This window comes from Dipteris shenzhenensis, chromosome 19, assembly GCF_047967505.1.
Source record: "Dipteris shenzhenensis isolate YYH24624 ecotype China chromosome 19, Dip_SZ_1.0, whole genome shotgun sequence".
Classification (NCBI taxonomy): domain Eukaryota; kingdom Viridiplantae; phylum Streptophyta; class Polypodiopsida; order Gleicheniales; family Dipteridaceae; genus Dipteris; species Dipteris shenzhenensis.
The window spans coordinates 11,779,692-11,798,640 of NC_141614.1; the positions used below are offsets into that span (position 1 = coordinate 11,779,692).

The window sequence follows — 18,949 nt, forward strand, 5'->3', positions numbered from 1 at the left end:
GGCGTATTTTGAGAGCCAGGTGTACAGAGGCGATGTAGGGTACCTAGGTTCACCCATCCCAGGCTATGGCCAGTATTTGGACCGACACAGCACACTCTGATGGCCATCTAGGCGAGCATGCAAGGATCCTCCAGAGCAGCCACTGCCAGGAGAGTTACTTTTTTCAGAGTTTGGGGAGGATCTCCTTTCTTCTCTGAGTCTTAATGATGTATTCCTGCATGTGAGCTTGCTCTCGCGGTTGTCGTTCATACTTTATTTTGGCTTCCGTGATTATGGCTAATGTAACATTGGTCTTGGCATTGAAGTGCCCCATGAGTAAGACCTCTCCTTGCTATGTGTACACCTGGATATCTGTATCAAGAGTTGGGAATGGGAGACTTGTCTGCTTGAGGAGAAAAGTAGCAGGCTGAAATTCACCAAGCACTTTGCTTATTTAAGTTGTACAGGGAGATGCCCCCTTATATCTGGGGTAGCAGAATCAAACATCTTCAGAGGAAGTCATCAGCTGGGGGGACACTGCCCCTTGAATATAGCTCACCAGACATCATGATGCTAGAGATCAGCTCTTAGCCCAGCTTAGAAATATGTTGCATATTCTGTTGTTTGTGGCTTCTAGTGCATGGTCCAGGTTTCTAGAATGTTGTCACGAACCTTGATTTGGTGTCTTGGACTCGCTTCTATAGGCTGCACATGTATTGAAACTCTAGTGAATAAAACTACTTCCGTTTGAAAGTGGACTGCTCTAAAACAAGTTCTGATGTTTTATTGTTTGGATCTCACAGGTATGGCTTGCACCACAAGTTTTTGAGCAGCTTCCATGTCACTATTCTGAAGATGGATTGGACTTGTTTGTGGAGAGTGACGCAGTAGTGTGGAGCCGCACGACAGATTTTTCATGTCAAGCTAGCATCGGGCAGTCTTTCATCTACTGTATTGAAATTCCCAAGAATCATGGCAAGGTGCTGGACAATGTGATTTATAAACTTTCGGAGTTTGAACTAGATTTGTTCCCTTTAAAGGAACAAGCTCTGTCTATCAGAGAAGGGAATTCTTACAGCACCACTGACATGGTTGTTCCAATCTTATGCTCACCTTATATAAATGGCCTCCCTTTTGAGCTGATTTTTCTTGTAAACTCTCTTGTACAGCATGGGTATCTTAGTGGGCCTAGCCTCGGGCAGGATTTCTTTACGTTGCTTCAGCCTTCATTAGAGATGTCAATAAAACAAATCAGCTACTTATTGAATAAGTTAAAGGCAAGGCAAGATACATGCTATGAGCCTGAGAAATGGTTCAAGAATCAAGTTCGACAGTTTAAAAAAACTGTGCACAAGATTGATTTCAGTGAAATCCATTTGGACAATGGGGTTGTGCAGATTCGCAGAGTCTATGTAACTCCTTCCAGAGTGTATTTCATAGATCCAGAAGTTGATGTTTCAAATCGTGTCACCCGGCACTTCATAGACAGTATTGACAATTTCCTCCGAGTATCTTTTGTAGAGGAGGATTTTGATAACATTCCTTCAACTGCACTCATGGTCCCTAAAAGGCGGGGTATTCAAGGATTATCCTTGCAGACCATGCATACAAAAGTGTTTGATCGCATATTGTCTGTCTTGAACCATGGCATCATTTTAGGTGACAAGAGATATGAGTTCCTAGCCTATTCAACAAGTCAGTTACGGGAAAACAGTGTGTGGATGTTTTCACCTGATCAGATGATCACGTCAAAAACCATCAGAAACTGGATGGGAAATTTTTTAGAGATAAGAAACGTTGCAAGGTGTGCAGCTAGAATGGGACAATCATTTAGTTCCTCAACCAAATCGTTGGATGTGTACCCGAATGAAAAAGAAGATATTGCTGAAATTTGGGACAAGACACACACTTATTGCTTCTCAGATGGAGTTGGAAAGATTTCTGCAAGTTTTGCCACTGAAGTGGCAAAGAAGTGTAAGTTACGAAGGCTGTATGGCAGAGTACCATCACTGTATCAAATAAGGTACGGTGGCTACAAAGGTGTTGTAGCAGTTGATCCGAAAAGTATTTTCAAACTTTCTTTACGGCCAAGCATGGACAAATTCTTCTCAACACAAGTTGGTTTAGACATACTTAATTGTAGCCATCCTATACCAGGCTATTTGAATCGGCAGATCATAACTCTCCTGTCAACATTAGGTGTGCAGGATTCTGTTTTTGAGAAAATGCAGATGGAGGTGATGCGACGATTGGATCAGATGTTGGAAAATGGTGAGGTTGCTCTCGATATTTTACAGATGTTTTGTGGGGGAGAGAGTCAAAAGGTAATGGTTGAAATGCTCTCAGCAGGTTATAGCCCAAGCTCTGAACCATTTTTAATGAGAATAATACATGCTTTCCGAGCTGTTCAGCTTATGTGTCTTCGCAAGAAGACACGGATTTTTGTTCCCAAGTGTCGATTGTTGATGGGGTGTTTGGATGAGACAGCCATATTAGATTATGGTGAAGTGTTTGTAAGTGTTTCTCCAACACCAGGAATGCCACACAGAATATTTGATGATGGCCTTAGACCAGTTCCCATTCTTGGGGTGAATGGAAAAACTCAAGCTGCTTGTATTGTAAAGGGTAAAGTAATTGTCACAAAAAACCCATGCGTCCATCCTGGTGATGTTCGTGTGTTAACTGCTGTTGATGTCTCAGCTCTGCATCATATGGTTGATTGCATCGTTTTCCCACAGCGAGGTCCAAGGTACAAATTTGGTGAAGCCTCTTGCAATTATAGGTTGCTAAAACAAAGGATTTTGAATATTTTTTGAATGTCCCTAGACAATGTGGTCCATTGCAAAGATGACATTTCTCATATGTTTGCGCGTGTGTGTGTGTGTATGTTTGACTTGTTCTTTTCATGGGGCACTTTGGACTCTTTGGAAAGCTAGAAACCACGGAGTCTATGGTGATCCTAGTTTTTCTACTTTTGTTTTCTTTCGTCGCTCTTTGCAGCAATCTCTATTTGATTGCTTGCAAAATCACTACATAGAGTATAATGTATATTTGTTCTACAGTGGGATTTTCTCTTGATGTATTTTCCAGCTATCTAGTTTGGGATTTATGTACTTCAACATATCCCATTTTGGGATAGTTACTTTGTAATATAAACCAAAAAAGTTTTCACCAAAATAAATAAATAAATGTGGGGGTGTGTGTGTGAGAGAGAGAGAGAGAGAGAGAGATTAATTTCCACTGGAGACTAGTCAACATGACAAAACAAATGGATTAACAAAATTTACAGGTTCCTGCTCTATAAGTAGTTGGCAATGGCCCATTCTATGTATCTGCATCTAGGACAAACATGGCTAGAGCATAAGCCTTGTCTAAGACCTGATTGTGTGTCTCCACTTTTCAAGATGGAGATAAAATTGGCTATTAGATCGCCTACCATTTTTACTTTGTGAAGTTTTCATCCCAAGTTGCGGCCTATTGATATTGCAATCAATTCTTTTTATTTGTAGCAGTGTGTTGTCCTGTTAGTTATGCTTGTTTGGCAGAGACTAAAATTAAATACCCTTGAGTTGCAGCTTGGATGAAGAGCTTGTGTAGTACTTTTTTATTATCCTTCTCCTTTAGTGCTAGCCTTTGTCATGGCTTTCACCTCCAAGGTGCTGATAGATCTCTTTAGAAAATGACACCATATCCTCTCCATTCTAGGATTTCGTTTGCAAGGAGCTACTCCAATAGTATCTCTCTTAAGCTAGGTGTATCATTTGTCCTCATGATAATCTTGTTTTGTTGGTTTTTGGCTTCGTAGATTCGTTGCATTACAGATCAAACCAATTGTTGCATGGCAATGCCTTACTTCTTTCCTCGGCCTTTTGTGAAGCATTTGTGTGGGTTGTTTTAGCCATTATCTTTATTAGTCAAACGTTCCTTTCAATGCAACTACTCTTCCAAATATGTTTAGCGAGTGCATTCTGTTCGCTTGTGTTTTGTTCTCACCAAGAAAAATAAAATAAAAATGTGTGTGTGTGTTTAGCGAGTGCATTCTGTTCGCTTGTGTGTGTGTGTGACGAGCACAGCTTGCTGAAGCTTGTGTTCATCATTTTACTGGTCAATTTGGTAAAGCAGATACCCCTTCACTGGAGGTTATTTCAGCAAGGTAGCAATTATTACAGCATGTCACTCCCATTGTCTCACCCACACAGGATTTGGATTTGGAAGCTCCTTTCAATGAAACAGAGTTAAGTGATGGTGTCAAATCACGTGGCAGATGGAAATCTCCCGGCTGGGATTGGGATCTCCTCAAATCTCCTTTGCTGCAGATGATAAACAGTGCTTCGCATCATCAACACATGCCGGATTCTTGGAAGAAAGGGCTTGTAAAACTTTTGCCCAAGAAGCCAATCTGTGAATCTCTGGCTGATTGGAGACCTATAACTCTAATGCGTGTTATTTACAAGATTGTCACCAAAATGGTGGTTGATCGTATCAAAGAATATTTGCACGACGGTCTTCATTCGGCACAGCATAGGTCTATTCCATTTAGGCACATAACTGACAATATTGCAAATGCCTATATTGGGATTGAGTATGCCAAGTATACAGAACAGGATGTTCTCTTGTTGCAGTAGATATTGCAAAGGCTTTTGACACCATCCAATGGGATTTTAGTGCTCAGACCATGTGAGCTTTAGGCTTTGGTCAGAAATTGCAGCATATCATCTTTTGGCTTTACAGTGACAGCAAAGCTGCATGCATCTTGTCTGGGGATACTTCTGAAAATTGGACACTCTGTTGTTCGGTCCGCCAGAGCTGTCCTCTTAGTGCTATTCTATATGCTATTGCCACGCATTCTACGCTTCAATACATAGACCATTTGGTGGCCACCGACATGTTACATGGTTTGGATATTCCTAGAAGTCGCCCTTTGGTTGCTGAGGCTTATGCAAATGATTCCTTTTTTGTGCCACAGAATACTGAAAGGGACCTTTCTTCGCTCATGCGGGCTCTCTCATTGTATGACCGTGCTGCTGGCCTCCACGTTAATTTTCAGAAATCTCGTCTGATGCCTTTGCATCCTAAAGATTGGCACAGTATGCTTTGGTACATGAGAAATTGTCCCACCTAACGAGCTGCTTTAGCATGGTTATCCCCTGGGTTGGTCAATCTCTCGTTGTCAATAGATTGATTGGGTTCTTGTTAAGCTGAAGAAAAAGCTGGAATATTGGAAGTCGGTGATTTGGCCCTTACATGTCCGCCTCCGAATTGTTCAATCTATTTTGGTGGCTTACATTCAATTTTATCTGCCATTGATCTTTTTTACCAAAGGATATCTTTTATGTTTGTCATCATGGAAATCTTATGGCGTTCAAAGCATGGCAGGAAAAGCTTGCGCCTGACTCCCTGTACAGAGGTTATGTTCGCCAAAAATGCATGGTGGTTTGAATATTCTCAACATTCATGTGCACATTCTAGCTCATAAAGGGAAAATGATGCTATAGTTTCTACATGGTAATCACCCTTGGGATGCTATGATGCGCTACTTACTTCTTCATCTTACTAGTACTGCTTTGGTTATTGGCAACCCTCTCAATGGGATTATCTTTGGGTAGTATTGAAGGCACAGTCAAAGGTTGCCCTATTGTTACTCAAATGCTTTTGGATTGGAAACATATTCTCTCGCATCTGGCTTGGCATGGTTGGGACTCTTTACAGGGTAACTCTTTGAGAGCTGAGAGCATCCACTGGTCACGGGTCTTTTCTCTGCCTTTGGCTTTGTAGGAGCCTAGGCGCTCGTATTTTCTTAACTCAAAAGGGATTTCCTCTATGGCAGATGTCATTCAGGATGATGGCACTCTTTTATCTTTCCCTTTGGTTGCTCGAAAATATGGTTTAGGGATGCATTACCATCCTGTATGGCAGATCATTACTCGAATGCTTCAATCTTTTCAGCCAGTACCGCCATTAAAACTTCGAGACGGGCTTCAGAATTGGACTCTTATTCCACTACACTCATCCATTCGTCCTTTGAAGCTATCTCATATTACAGTCACATCTTTATATAAAGTTCTGTTGTCTCCACCCTGGGCATCAGATAGGGCTAATCAAATTTGGCGTTTGCATCGTCCAGTCAAATGGTGGAGGAAAAGATTGAAACAGATTTGGCACTCCAAGGTCCCTCTACGACAACAGGTCTTTCTCTGGCGTGTTCTGTTGGGAGTTATTCCGTCTGGACAGCTCTTATCATGCATACGTATTGCTCCATCTATTTGTCATAAATGTTCAGCTCCAAGGGAATCTATCTCATATTTTTTGTCATTGCCGTGAGACACGAAGCTTCTTGACTTTTCTTCAGCAGAGACTGCGACTGAGTTTTTCTGGCTGTTTGGGATCTATCCCGGACGGCCAGATTTTGAGATGTTTTTTACCTGGGTTTGCTACTGGGCACTCTGGACTCTCTGGAAACATAGAAACCGTAGAGTATTTGGTGATCTAGTTTTCTCTCCTTTTGTTTTTTTCCGTTGTTCTTTGTAGCAATCGCTTTTGTCTGCAAGCACGATGCATAGATCATGATGTATATTGGTCTTATCTGGAAATTTTCTCTTGATGTACATTTTCAGCTTACCGGCTTTTCTGGGTTAGCTCCCTTGTAATATAAAGTACTCAAAGTTCTCACCCAAGTAAAAAAAGTGTGTGTGTGTGTGTGTGTGCAGGCGTGCGCGTGTGTGTGTGTCTATGTGTTACTCATATAATATAATCAATCAAATATTTCACCCAAAAAAAAAAAAGTGTGTCTGTGTGCATTTGCGAGCTCGCTTTCCAAATGCTACCTTTGGAAAGTTCTTTTGGATCTTTGGGATACACTAAATAGGAATTTGAACTGTTTTTCGTTTGGGTTCGCTATTGGGCCCTCTGGACTCTATGGAAGGATGAAACCATAGAGTCTTTCGTGATCCTACTTTTTCACTTTTTTCTTTCTGCAGACACTTTCTGCAGCAATCTTTCTATGATTGCTTGCAAATTAAGTACATAGATCCTGATGTGTATCTGTCTTATAAGGAGATCTTCTCGTGATGTATTATTCCACATCCCGTTTTGGGATAGTGATTCTATTATATAAAGCAATAAAATTTTCACCCAAAAAAAAAAAGTACGTGTGTGTATATTTTTGATATTAAAGAAAAATATTTTCACAAAAAAAAAGTGTGTGTGTGTGTGTGAGAGAGAGAGAGAGAGAGAGAGAGAGAGAGAGAGAGAGAGAGAGAGAAGTAGAAGTAGATTTTTATTATCGTCCTCGGGGGGCCAAAAGTGACCCATGGGACCTAATCCTCAGTACAAAAATCTCCTCCGCTGTGGAGGGGTCAAGAATTTTCAAGTTCTTAACGGTACCAAAAAAGACGAGTGACAAAAGATCCTAATGTTGCCGGAGAGGCAGTGGAGAGAACTGCCGAGATCTGAGTGGTGTCTGCCAGTATCTGCTGATAGTCGTCTCTGAATTGTGCATATCGGGGGCAGTGTAGGGCTATATGTGCCTCTGTCTCTACTGTCTATGAATCATAGAATCTACAAACTCTAACATGTCGCGGCAGATTTAGCTAAGCTCCTGTCTCTATTGCCAAGGTATGTGACCGTGTGCAGAATCTAGCAATATTCCTGCGATAGAGAAGAGGTATGGGAGTACTAATGTATGGCTGAGCAGGGGCATCTGGTGTCATGAAAGATGACCAGCATAAAGGATTTATTTGATCTTGATAGTATTCTAGCTTGGTCCTCTTTTTTGCTGTCAACCATTGGGTTTGTAGAGTGCATAGTAGGGACAATTGGAATTCTTGTATCTTGACCTTTTTAGGGGGCATAGTCAGGTATGATTCCACTTTCCATCTGCTGAACCATTTCCTTATATCTGTCCCCCATCCTGTGCAGATGATCTTGCTTTTATGATTCTTCTGAAGTTTCATACTGGCAGTCCATGCTCTATGTGGCAATCTTTCTTTTGGCATTTGTTGTACTTCCACTAGGTACTGCATCACTCTGATCAGTGCATGGAATTCAATTGGCCGCCTGCCTATTTCCAATAAGAGGACTGAATAAGGGGTAGTTGCCTTGACTCCTAGATGTCTTCGTAGGAAAGCTTTCTGCATTTTTTCAATCTCATTCCATGTGGAGAGAGAGATGCTGCCCCCCCATACTTCTACTCCATATAACACTGTTTGAACCACATATGCATCAAACAACATATTCCGAATCTTCCAGTTCCAGGTGTTAGTGTGCCTACAGTCGTTTTCAAATGGATAGTACTTCCCCCAACCTGTATCCAGCCTTCTTTGTGCACATTGCCACCATCTGTAATCGGCTGGTATGTCAATTCCCAAATATTTAAAGGTATCGACATATTCAATGGGCTGCCCCTCAAAGCTGATAACCGGGAGATGTTCAGGTCGGGTGGTGCATATTGCCATCATTTTGGTTTTGGCAGTGTTAACTTGCAGCCCACTTTCTGTGCAAAAGACCTGTAGTACTTGTAATAGTTGATGCATGGAGTCAGGGTCATTAGCGAAAAGAACCACGTCATCTGCATATAGGAGCAATAGTATTATCCATAGCCCAAGCTTGGGCCCTTGTATCCCTTCTTCTGCTGCAAATTCATTAATCAGTTCTTCTAGCTTGTCAATGCATATTCCAAACAGTGTGGGTGAAAGAGGGCAACCTTGTTTCACCCCCATATTACTTTGGAAGGCAGTTGATAGTCCATGTTCTTGCCTGAGTTTGCATGATACCTTCTCGTATATGCGAGAGATGCCTACCCTTAGTGCCAGAGGGACTCCGAGGTCTTGCATTCTTTTCCATAGGCCACCTCTCGGGACTGTATCAAATGCCTTCTTGAAATCTACAAAGCAACACAGAAGAGTTTCTCCTTTGAGCTTGCTCTCATCCATGAGTACTCTTAATGTGACCAGGTGATCTGTAGTTCTATGTTCTTTACAGAAGCCTGCTTGGCCAATGGCCCTCTTCTTGGCCTCTTCAGCCCAATTGCTGATTTTTGCCTCAAGCACTGTGCTAAAAAGTTTAGCTAGTGTGGAGCTGACCATTATAGTCCTGTAATCGGTGACTGAATTTTTGTCTCCTCCTTTGAATAGAGGCTGAACCCAATTCTCTTGCCAATCTGGAGGGAAGCCATGATGTAAAGCGTTTGTCAGTATGTGGGATAGCCATTGTCGTGCCGTGTCTTCTGTCCATTTGAGAGAGAGAGAGAGAGAGAGAGAGAGAGAGAGAGGGAGGACGGGGGGCGTGAGATGGTAATGTGGTGAGAGAGAAGAAATAAAGAAAGATGTATTAACGTCCGCAGGAGGCCTGGCGGGCCTATGGGACAAAGTGTGCAAAAAAAGTAGACTCATACAAGCCTCAGTGGGCTGGAGCAAAGGGTGCACTAGGGCCCTTGCTGAGTACTAATCTGTGCTGCAAAATCATAACCATAACCAGTCAAGCACAAGCTGAATCAAGTCGATCTTGGAGCTGGGACTCAAAAACCGAAGCCCACTGTTGGTGCTTCCCCTCGCCCTCTTGTGTGCAGGTCGGCTAGCCAGCACCCTCAGCCCTTCCAACCCCTCACCAGGGCACTCCAAGCTGTCACAGCTGCTCCTGGTCCTGCTTCATCTGCTCGTGAGTTCTATGCCCTGAGGCATTTTCATGTTGGGTGCAGGTCCCCCTAGGTGTGCTGCTGCCTATTGCGCGTGTCTTGTGCCCTCTTTTCCCTCTTATGCCACCCCCGTTTGTGAGCTGCTTTTGTTCCCCATGGTGTGTGTGAGCGGGTGTGCGTGAGTGTGGGCTCTGTTGGGGTTTCCATCGCTCTGCCAGTGTGTATTGTATTTGCCATCTTCCCACTGCTGGTTCACTTTCCAGCTCATAGGCCTTGCCTTGCTCCTTGCTTTCGTCTGTCCATATCCTCTTTTCCCACCTTCAAGCTCTCTAATTCTCTGGTTTCTTTCCCACTCTGTTCAGCCTTCCCTTCTCTCTTACAACCCTCGCATAATCTCTCTTCTAGCTTGCTCCTTTCCTGTCCATATCCCCCATCTTCTATGGGCTCAATATCCTGCCCCTGCCCTGTTTGCCTGTCTTTGTCCCCATGTTTCCCTCTGTAATGTAGTCTCAAGAGCATAACAGAAATGATCCCAAGCATCGTCAAGTGGTTGCAGAAAATTCTCAGTTATGCACAAAACCGGAGCTGCAACCATTTCTGGATACATTATAGGAAGCATTTTCAGAAATAAATCAAGCTGGGGTGATGAGCCTATCCTAGAGTTCCAGGTCTTTGTCCTGGAACAGTTTTTGTATGCAACGGTTATGAGCTTGGCTCAAAGAGCAGTGGTTTCTTTAATCTAGGATATATACCTGATGCAGGGGATGTGGTGTAATGCTTAAAATCATGCTCAAGGGTTGCCATAAAGCGGATAGAGGCTTTTATGAAGTTATTTTTACTGATGCCCAATATAAGCAACAGCTTTTGCTTAAATCTCCACACCTGTTTGGTGCATGTGGATCCTTGGATGCCTACCAAGGATTATCAAAGTCTCATTCGTCATAGATGCCCAGTATGGGTTGAGGTGGTTGATTTGCCATTATATAGTAGGATGGTATTGCCTTACTTGGCTGAAGCTTTGGGGAAAGTGGTTTGTCCCTCACGTGCTCTTGGCAATGTAAATCGCTTTCGTGTTTTGTGGGACACTGACAGAAGTTTATGGCAGTAATTGGAGCGGTTTTCAGTGGTATCAGAGCCTAGGCTTGCTGTTTTCCTTGGCAGCAATTCCAGGAAGGTCCAGCCCATCTACTATTCCCCCAGCTATGGTCTCGAAGGACAGCACCTCAGCCACCTAGAACAAGGATCAAATTTTTAGGTGAAACTTTTCTCCACATTGCACCAAACCACCTCAACATGGAGTCCAACATGAGGAAGGAAGGTCTGCCCATCAAGAAGAGGTTGTGTGGAGCATGTGACCTATGTAAGGAGAAGTGCTAGGAAGAGGTACCCACAAGTAAGGAAGAGGGGTGACTTGCTTTGTGTGGCCTCTACTAGCAACATCTGGGTAAAGTGCCAATAGGTAGATTAGTGTTCAAATGATGAGGTGAACTCCCCTTTTTAGAACCATGGAGGTTGCTTGAAGTGAAGCTTCAAGGGTATGAAGTTTCTTGTTGATGAACCACGCATAGCTTGTGGAGGAAGTTATTTGGGAGTGAGGCAGCAAAGGTTGCTTGGTGAACAAATGCCCCATGTAATGGAACTAGATGAATTTGGTTACCATGTAACTGACTAGTTTTTTTTTTCAAAAAGATCACTTCATTAAGTATGATTAAAAACCGCAAGAGCAAGATTGGATAAACATGTAACCACATTAGATGAATTTGATTACTAAGATGGATAGTTCCAATGTAACCAAACTAGATAAACTTGATTATTACGTAATTGAACTAGGTGAACTTAGTTCCAATGTAACCAACTTAATTCCCAAGATCCAGTTTCTTTTAATCGAAGGGGTCTAGTTCTTACTTCATGATCTAAGGGTTTTTCTTCAAGGGAAACTTTCCTTTGGTAGTCCATCCACACGTAATAATTAGTGCAACATTTTCTCTTCTCACTTTTGGCTACGATTTGGCTCAATATCTTTTCTGAGCTTATAGCTGTAATATCCTTCCTTGCCTTACTTGGGCTATGGCCATTACAAGCCCCTCTTTGGGGTATGGCATTTCATGTCTTGTCATAGACTATGCCTTTGACATGGCTCACGCTATCTTATGTACTGCTCTTTTCATTCTCGTTATCTACTTAGCATAGAAAAGTCTGTAAGCTCAACCTTTAAGGTATGGCCAATATACCCTTTAGCCTACTACATTAAGGATATAGTCTTCTCACAGCCATGCCCATCTTCAAGTGCCCATCACGGCACTTCATGGACCTTCTCTCATTCCCGTCATTTAGTGCCCATTATGGCACTTCATAGCAACATTCTTTGTTGCATTTACATATAGATGGGTTCATAATGCCATACTACAGCACCTATAAGTTGCATACGGTTTATCAGACCTTGCCATACCAACAACTCAAGGAATTGTTGATGATTGGTGGATTATCTACTAATACTTGCGTGCTATTACAGAATAAGATTAGAGTTACCTACGTACTTGGAATTCATTGGTAAATCTTGACCATGGGTCGGGATTTTTGTAGGAAGAAAACAGCAAGCCGTGACTGAACTGAATCTTAATTGATTTCATTGCAATGATTCAGGCCTCATCCAAATGAATGTTCTGGTAGTGATCTTGATGGGGACCTCTATTTTGTGAGCTGGGATGAGGATCTGATTCCTCCTCAAGTAGATACACCGATGGATTATCAACCACCTCCCGAAGAAACACAAGATCATCCAGTCACTATTCAGGTAAATACTTTCCACAGTAACAATGCAATGTATGTAGCTTCGCACTTGTTATTTTCAAGCTTGCTTTATAGTGTTTTCATGTCTTCTACCTACCCTCTTACTGAGTTAAACAAAGGCAATTTATTGTCCATTTGCATTGAAACTTACTGCAAAAGCTAAATGGTTTTCTGCCTGAAAGCTTAATTCAAGTATATTAAGACACATCAGCTGACTGGGCTAGTTTTTTAGATGTTTACTAATGTAATTATGATTTGTGCACAGGAAATTGAAGAACACTTTGTAAAATATATGGTCAATGACAGTCTAGGTGTCGTATCAAATGCACATACTGTGTTTGCTGACGCTGAGCCTGAAATGGCTCGTAGTCGCAAGTGTTTGGAGCTTGCAAAGCTTTGCTCCATTGCAGTTGATTTTCCCAAAACTGGAGTGGCTGCTGTTATACATTCAGACCTTCGGCCTACCAAATATCCTGATTTTATGGAAAAGAAAGATAAGCCTACATATAAATCAGAAAGGGTACTTGGAAAGCTGTATAGATCAGTTGTAGAGGAAGGCAAGGATAAGAGAGCTTCCCTTTTTACAAAAAGAGAGGCTGTTAGATGCTATGACCAGGAACTGCAGGTGTATGGGTTTGAGCACTACCTGGAAGAAGCACAAGCACTGAAAAGCTGCTATGATGAAAAGCTGCTTGCTCTAATGAATCGATATGATGTGAAAAGTGAGGCAGAGATTTTCAGTGGTAATTTCGGAACAATTTCTAGATTGTATCAGAAGAGGCCAGGCGAAATCAAAGAAAGAATCCAACGATCTGTCAGTGCTTTGAAATGGGTAGCTAGAAGCTGGTTGAAAATTTCTGAAGAGGGTGTAAACGATAATGTGGAGGTTAACACTGATGAAGAGTATGCAAAAGCATCAGCATGGTATCATGTGACATACCATCCAGACTACGTCTTGGATGAACAGTCTGAGCATGGGCATATGCTAAGTTTCCCTTGGGTAATTTATGATAAGCTTTTGGAAATTAAGCGAAAAGGTGCTCTCAAGTTGGATGTCTTGGCAAGACATCAAAAGGGTAAAGATAAACAAAGACTGGATGCAACATCGGGGGACTTCTTGGCTCCACTGTTTGCTGTGGGTGATACGTCCTGTACTTGAGCAAAGATCCTTCATAATCCTTCTAGTTCTGTTCTAAATGCATGGTATTATCTGGCCAAGGGATAGTCAATCGAAGAGATGACTTTTTACGTGTTCTGTTTCTCAATTGGCTTTGGCCTTTTCCTGGACTTTTATGTAGTCGGAGGCACCATCAGTGCTCCTTTACAATATAAAAGTTCCTTTTCTTTGTATACGACAGGGTTCAGGCAGCCCTCTCTGGTGCAAATCGAATGCAGAATAGTTTTTTTTTCCAACTACCTTAAAATCTTTTTACTTCGTGAAAGGGTGGAGGCAGCAGGTTTAAAAGTCCTTTATAATCTGATTTTTTGGTATCGGGATTTTGTAATGGGTAATTTTCTCTGTCAAGAAAACATTGAGTATTTGCACTAATGTATGCTCCTGTGCACGTTTTGAACAAATATGGAGTGGTAGTGGATGTACTACTGAATCAAAGTTTATTTATTGTATTAGATGCCAATACTCTATCTACATAATCTTATGTAGAATAGTATTTCCTTGGGTCAATTTGACAAATCTTGTCTAGATTGTGAAAGGATGGAGGCAGCAGGCTTCCGGGTGCTGTATAGGAGAATTTGTTCAAGTTTCTTGGCATCAAGCTGTTTAGGATAGATAAGGCTCTCAGTATAAATAGATCATTTAATATCTGCAAGTGTACAATGCAGCTTTTTTCATGTGCAAGCTGTGAGAAAAATGGAAGGTAAATCTGTGAGTGCAGTGAATTAAATCCAGAGTTTATATAGTACATTCTTCGGCAATAGATGGCAATGCTGTAATTCTAAAATGAGATTGCTGCAAAGGGGTTTGCGATTTCAAGATTTAGGCTGGTGGGACATACAGGGAACTGTCTCGCTAGATGCTCATGTATCAGGATGAATGGTTATGAATAGCCAAATGCTGGTAGATCCTTACATCACAAAATATTGCTAAAGGAATTACTCAAGGAATTTGAATCTACTTATCTCTGTGAAGGGTTAATATCTTCAGAAATAAACAAGCCAGTACAAGTACTCGTGAGCACTGCCCTTAGAGGGACGAGTTGATTTGGGAAGAGAGAGAGAGAGAGAGAGAGAGAGAGAGAGAGAGAGAGAGAGAGAGAGAGAACCCACAAGAATAGGAAGTGGCCAAATGTGGCCTAAATAAGTGGAGGGACAAAACTGTCGGGAAAGCACTGCCTGCAGGGCTGTGCTAATAAAGAAAGAGGAAACGATCGGAAACATTAACGTTTTTTGAATGGCCTTGTAAAAAATTTCAAAGATTCAAGTTCGTTGGAGAAAGATAGACCGGAAAGATCTACATGGGGAGAAGCCTTACTACAGAGGACATTGCAAATGAAAAAAAACCGACTAACAAATTCGGAATCACATTATGATGAAAGGCTATGACAATGCAGTTGATATGCTAAAATGAAAAGAAACCTCCCTTGCTCCTCTTGACTCAAGAAGCGGGGGGGGGGGGGGGGGGAGGGGGATAAATAAATAAATAATATATATATATATAGAGAGAGAGAGAGATGTGTTTATTAATGTCTACAGAAGGAAAAAACGGCCTGCAAGACCAAATCAGGGTACATCAATGTGGAAAAACACCTCTAGTGGGGTTCTCGAGGTGTCTGGTACATCCCCTAAGAGTCTTGTCAAAATTGCAAATCAAACTCAAACCAGGAAAAGGAATACAATGCACTCCATTTATCGGGAGTGACCTTGTCTTGTGTCATCCGTGAGTATATCTGATCTCCACGTGAGCCCAACTGGGTCCCTTTGGGAGTGTTGATGTCTCTGAGATCTGCTGTTATCACCTTAGCTCCTCAAGGGTGGACTTTTTGGATGTTGTCAAGCAGCCTGGTGCTGTGAGGATCCGGACTATGATGACAACCTTTCTTTGTAGGTTCTTCTCTTCTGACGCAGTATGTGATCTCCTACAGTTAGGATCCATGTCCAGTAAAAGGGGCTCATGAGTTTAGATCGTACTTGGGCAACCATGTATACAAATAGTGTGGCACAGCGTTGATCAAGGAATTTAATGAGCTACATCATGTCCAAATATCCATAGAAAGCAAGCAGTGCAATCTCTGTAGTACCTAGTGCATCTCATCAGTATGTGCTTCTCAGTGTACCTCTTGCATATCGCAAAGGATACATAGTCTTCGGTCTTTGTGGTGTCACTTGTTGGGATCTTGCATCATGCCTCTATCTGAAATCTATTTGAGGTGACCCATCGTTGGCTGTCCATACTTTGCAGGAGAAGTGGACCTGTAGGTGTCTTGGTGCGTGGATGAAACCATCCTCACTCAAGTGGAGGAAGTGGTCTTGCTGTATTTGTGGCATATGGCTGTGGGGCTATCCATGTCTAATGGATGTATATTTGTTATGTGTCCTTATGACATAATGAATCTCTTAGTGCTCACTTGATATGGATGCCCATTAGAAATATCTTTTAGATAGAGGCACACATTTCATCAATAATGTTGGGAGAGAGAGAGAGAGAGAAAGAGAGAGAGAGAGAGAGAGGATTGCGCACACAAGATGACAGACTAAGAAACTAAAATATGTACATATTCAACACGCAGGGTTAGGGTTTATTCCATGAACATTATCTATATCATGCAATTTATACCATTCTCAATGCCACCTCTTAAATTGCACTTGATAACTAGAGGATGCTTTTACAAAAGTCGGTTTTGGACTTTAGGAAAGTTGCATCATGGCAGCAAAGGTGTTACATAATAAAATTCTAACAAAGTGCAAAAAAGTGCAAACAATGTAGTAGAAAGAGAATGCATAGCTCTATACAACTCAGCCATTCTTCCCCTCTTACATTGTAACTAGTTCTAAAGGATACTAAGCTATTATTCAAAAAAATTGAATCACTGCAGGGAGAGCTATCTACAACTTGTCCTTGTGTCGGAAGATGACAAGATCAATCTCACCATTCTCATGGATTGAAGTGATAGTACACTTCAATATGCATGTTCCTAGAATCCTCCCTAACATGAAAACACTGCATTCTTTGTCAATTGAATGGTTCTCATGTTATCGGAATAATGTGTAGTAGGATCACTTGAATCTCAAGTTCTAAGACCAACCTCTTGAATCATACTTCATGCAACATTGGTAGATCCTTTGTATTCTACTTTAGTAGATACTAAAGCTGCTATTGAATACTTCTTGCTTACCATGACAAGGCTATTGAGCTAAGACAAAAGGATAAACCGATTCTATACCTTTTGTCATCCACACTAACAGCCCAACATGCATCAATAAAATCATAAAGGTCTTATTCTGCGGATCTACCATATCAAATTCCATAATCCCATGTACCATAGAGATACCTGATAACTCTTCTAGCTACATCTACATGAGTCTTTTTGGGATTCTTCATATACGAACTTAGGACACTAAGTATGACAAGTTTGGCCTAGTAACAGTCAAATAGTCAAACTTCCAATAAGTTGTTTGTATTATTGAGGACTGCATTTTGGTGACCTATTATAAGTTGAAATCTTTATGCTTGATTCCATGGTAGTAAGGAGAGGCTTACAATCATGCATGTAGAGCTAAGGCATTTCTCCATATTTCTATATCCAAAGTCAAAGTTTGATGTGTGCTGATGTTTACATTTGAAATGAGCTTTCCATTGGATCCTATGATGACCAAATCATCCACATAAAGAACCACAAGAGAAATGTTTTGTGCTATCTATTTAGAATTGCTTTAGAATTTCCTAATTGTTCTTTCCTTGTGTCAACATAGTACCATGAGTATCTCTCCACGTTTCTATGTTGAGAAAATAGCAAATGTATCCCATGTCAAAGTTCGATGTGTGCTTATGTTTTAGATTTTGAAATGTATTTTCCATTGGATACTATGATGACCAAATCATCCACATAAAGGACCGCAAGAGCAATGCCTTGTGTTGTCTTCCTGATATAACTGAGTCTGATGGTTGAAAAAACATATTGATAAAGTGATTATGCATTTTGGCATTCCATGCTTGCTTCAATCCATACAACTATTTGATTAATTTGCAAACTCTGTAAGTTTGACCTTTGACAATTTAGCTTCTAGAAACCCATTCGAGAAATCTTTTTTCACATCCACTTGATTTCCTCCCATTCCATAAGCTTTTCTCAAATCCATTTGATCATGGATTTGTATTCACCTCCATTATCAACAATGGAGTACTGTGATGAATTCACCAATCTATTTTTCAACTAATGCTTGGAAGTCCTTGAATACTTTGAGTGCATTAAATTTTCATTTCAAGAAATATATATGGGTCTTCTTAGAATGATCATTAATAAGGTTAGGGAAGCATAATGCTTTTCTTATTGAATGGCTAGAAGCATAACGCCATATGTCTGAAACATCTAAGCTCCTAAACCATGACGTTGGAAATGATTGTTTATGCCTCCTTCCCATGCAACATGATTCACTTCATATTTTTGAATATGAACCTATGGAAGACCTCGTACGCCAATAATACTAGGCTCTTGAAATTGAGTTATCCAACCCTTGTGCTTAGATATGCATCTTTATTGTGATGATGAGTAGCAAGATCTCTTTGAATTGGAACTAAAGAGGAAATCTTAGCACATTTGGCAATGATGGAGGTGGGATTTTCAAAGTTTCTTGATTATGCAATAATACTTGTTGAAAACAACTTCTATATCACTCTTTGTCATTGGACAAATAGAGAGGAGATTTTGAGCCATAGTCTGATTGTAGAATGCATCTCTAATACTTTTTGGAGTACCTATATCACTGCACTGTAGTGGTGTGTTATGTTTCCAATTTACTTCAATTTTATGAGGTGTATTTTCACTCACAACAACATTCTCCAAAGTGGGTGTACAAGATCAAGAGAAAATCTGATGGTGCCATTGACAGGTACAAGACAAGGTTAATTGCCAAAGGCTATTCTCAGAAAAAGGGGATATATTTATGATGAGACCTTTGCCCACACTTCCAGGATGACTGAAACAGCCCCTTACCAATGTTAGAAAAGTGACCTCTCACACAGAGGGTATCCCGCAGCGGAAGACTAATAGTTAGCCCCGGAATTACACGCGGAAGTGTTACACTATGGAATCAATGCTTCATCAAGTGTGGGTACTTTACAACATTCAAGTGTATGTGTAGACTAGCAAATAGACAATGCTCAGAGACAAATACAGAAGCAACACACTCATTGTCTATGTGCTTCCAAGCTGCACAATCTACGGGAATCCTCAATGTGTCATCAGTGGACTGATGAGATGCATGCCATGTCATCAACTCCGCTATGGATTTGCATCGGAACATGTGCTGTATTCTTGCAATGATGGGAAAGTGTCTCAAGACCTTTATCGGTATCCGCTCACCCTACAAGTC

At 41.3% G+C, this 18,949-nt stretch overlaps 1 protein-coding gene across 3 annotated transcripts in view; it reads left to right on the plus strand.

Moving 5' to 3' along the window:
- The window catches only part of LOC147890078 (putative RNA-dependent RNA polymerase 1), a 40,695-nt gene extending 26,822 nt beyond the window's left edge, over window positions 1–13,873 (plus strand). For all 3 annotated transcript variants that reach the window (XM_087390808.1, XM_087390809.1, XM_087390811.1), the window contains 3 exons: window positions 783–2,728; window positions 12,254–12,404; window positions 12,666–13,873. In XM_087390808.1, coding sequence (XP_087246934.1) covers window positions 783–2,728; window positions 12,254–12,404; window positions 12,666–13,559 — 2,991 coding nt within the window. In that variant the 3' untranslated portion in view covers window positions 13,560–13,873. The remainder of the gene's footprint in view (window positions 1–782; window positions 2,729–12,253; window positions 12,405–12,665) is intronic.
- The last annotated feature ends 5,076 nt before the right edge of the window (window positions 13,874–18,949 follow it).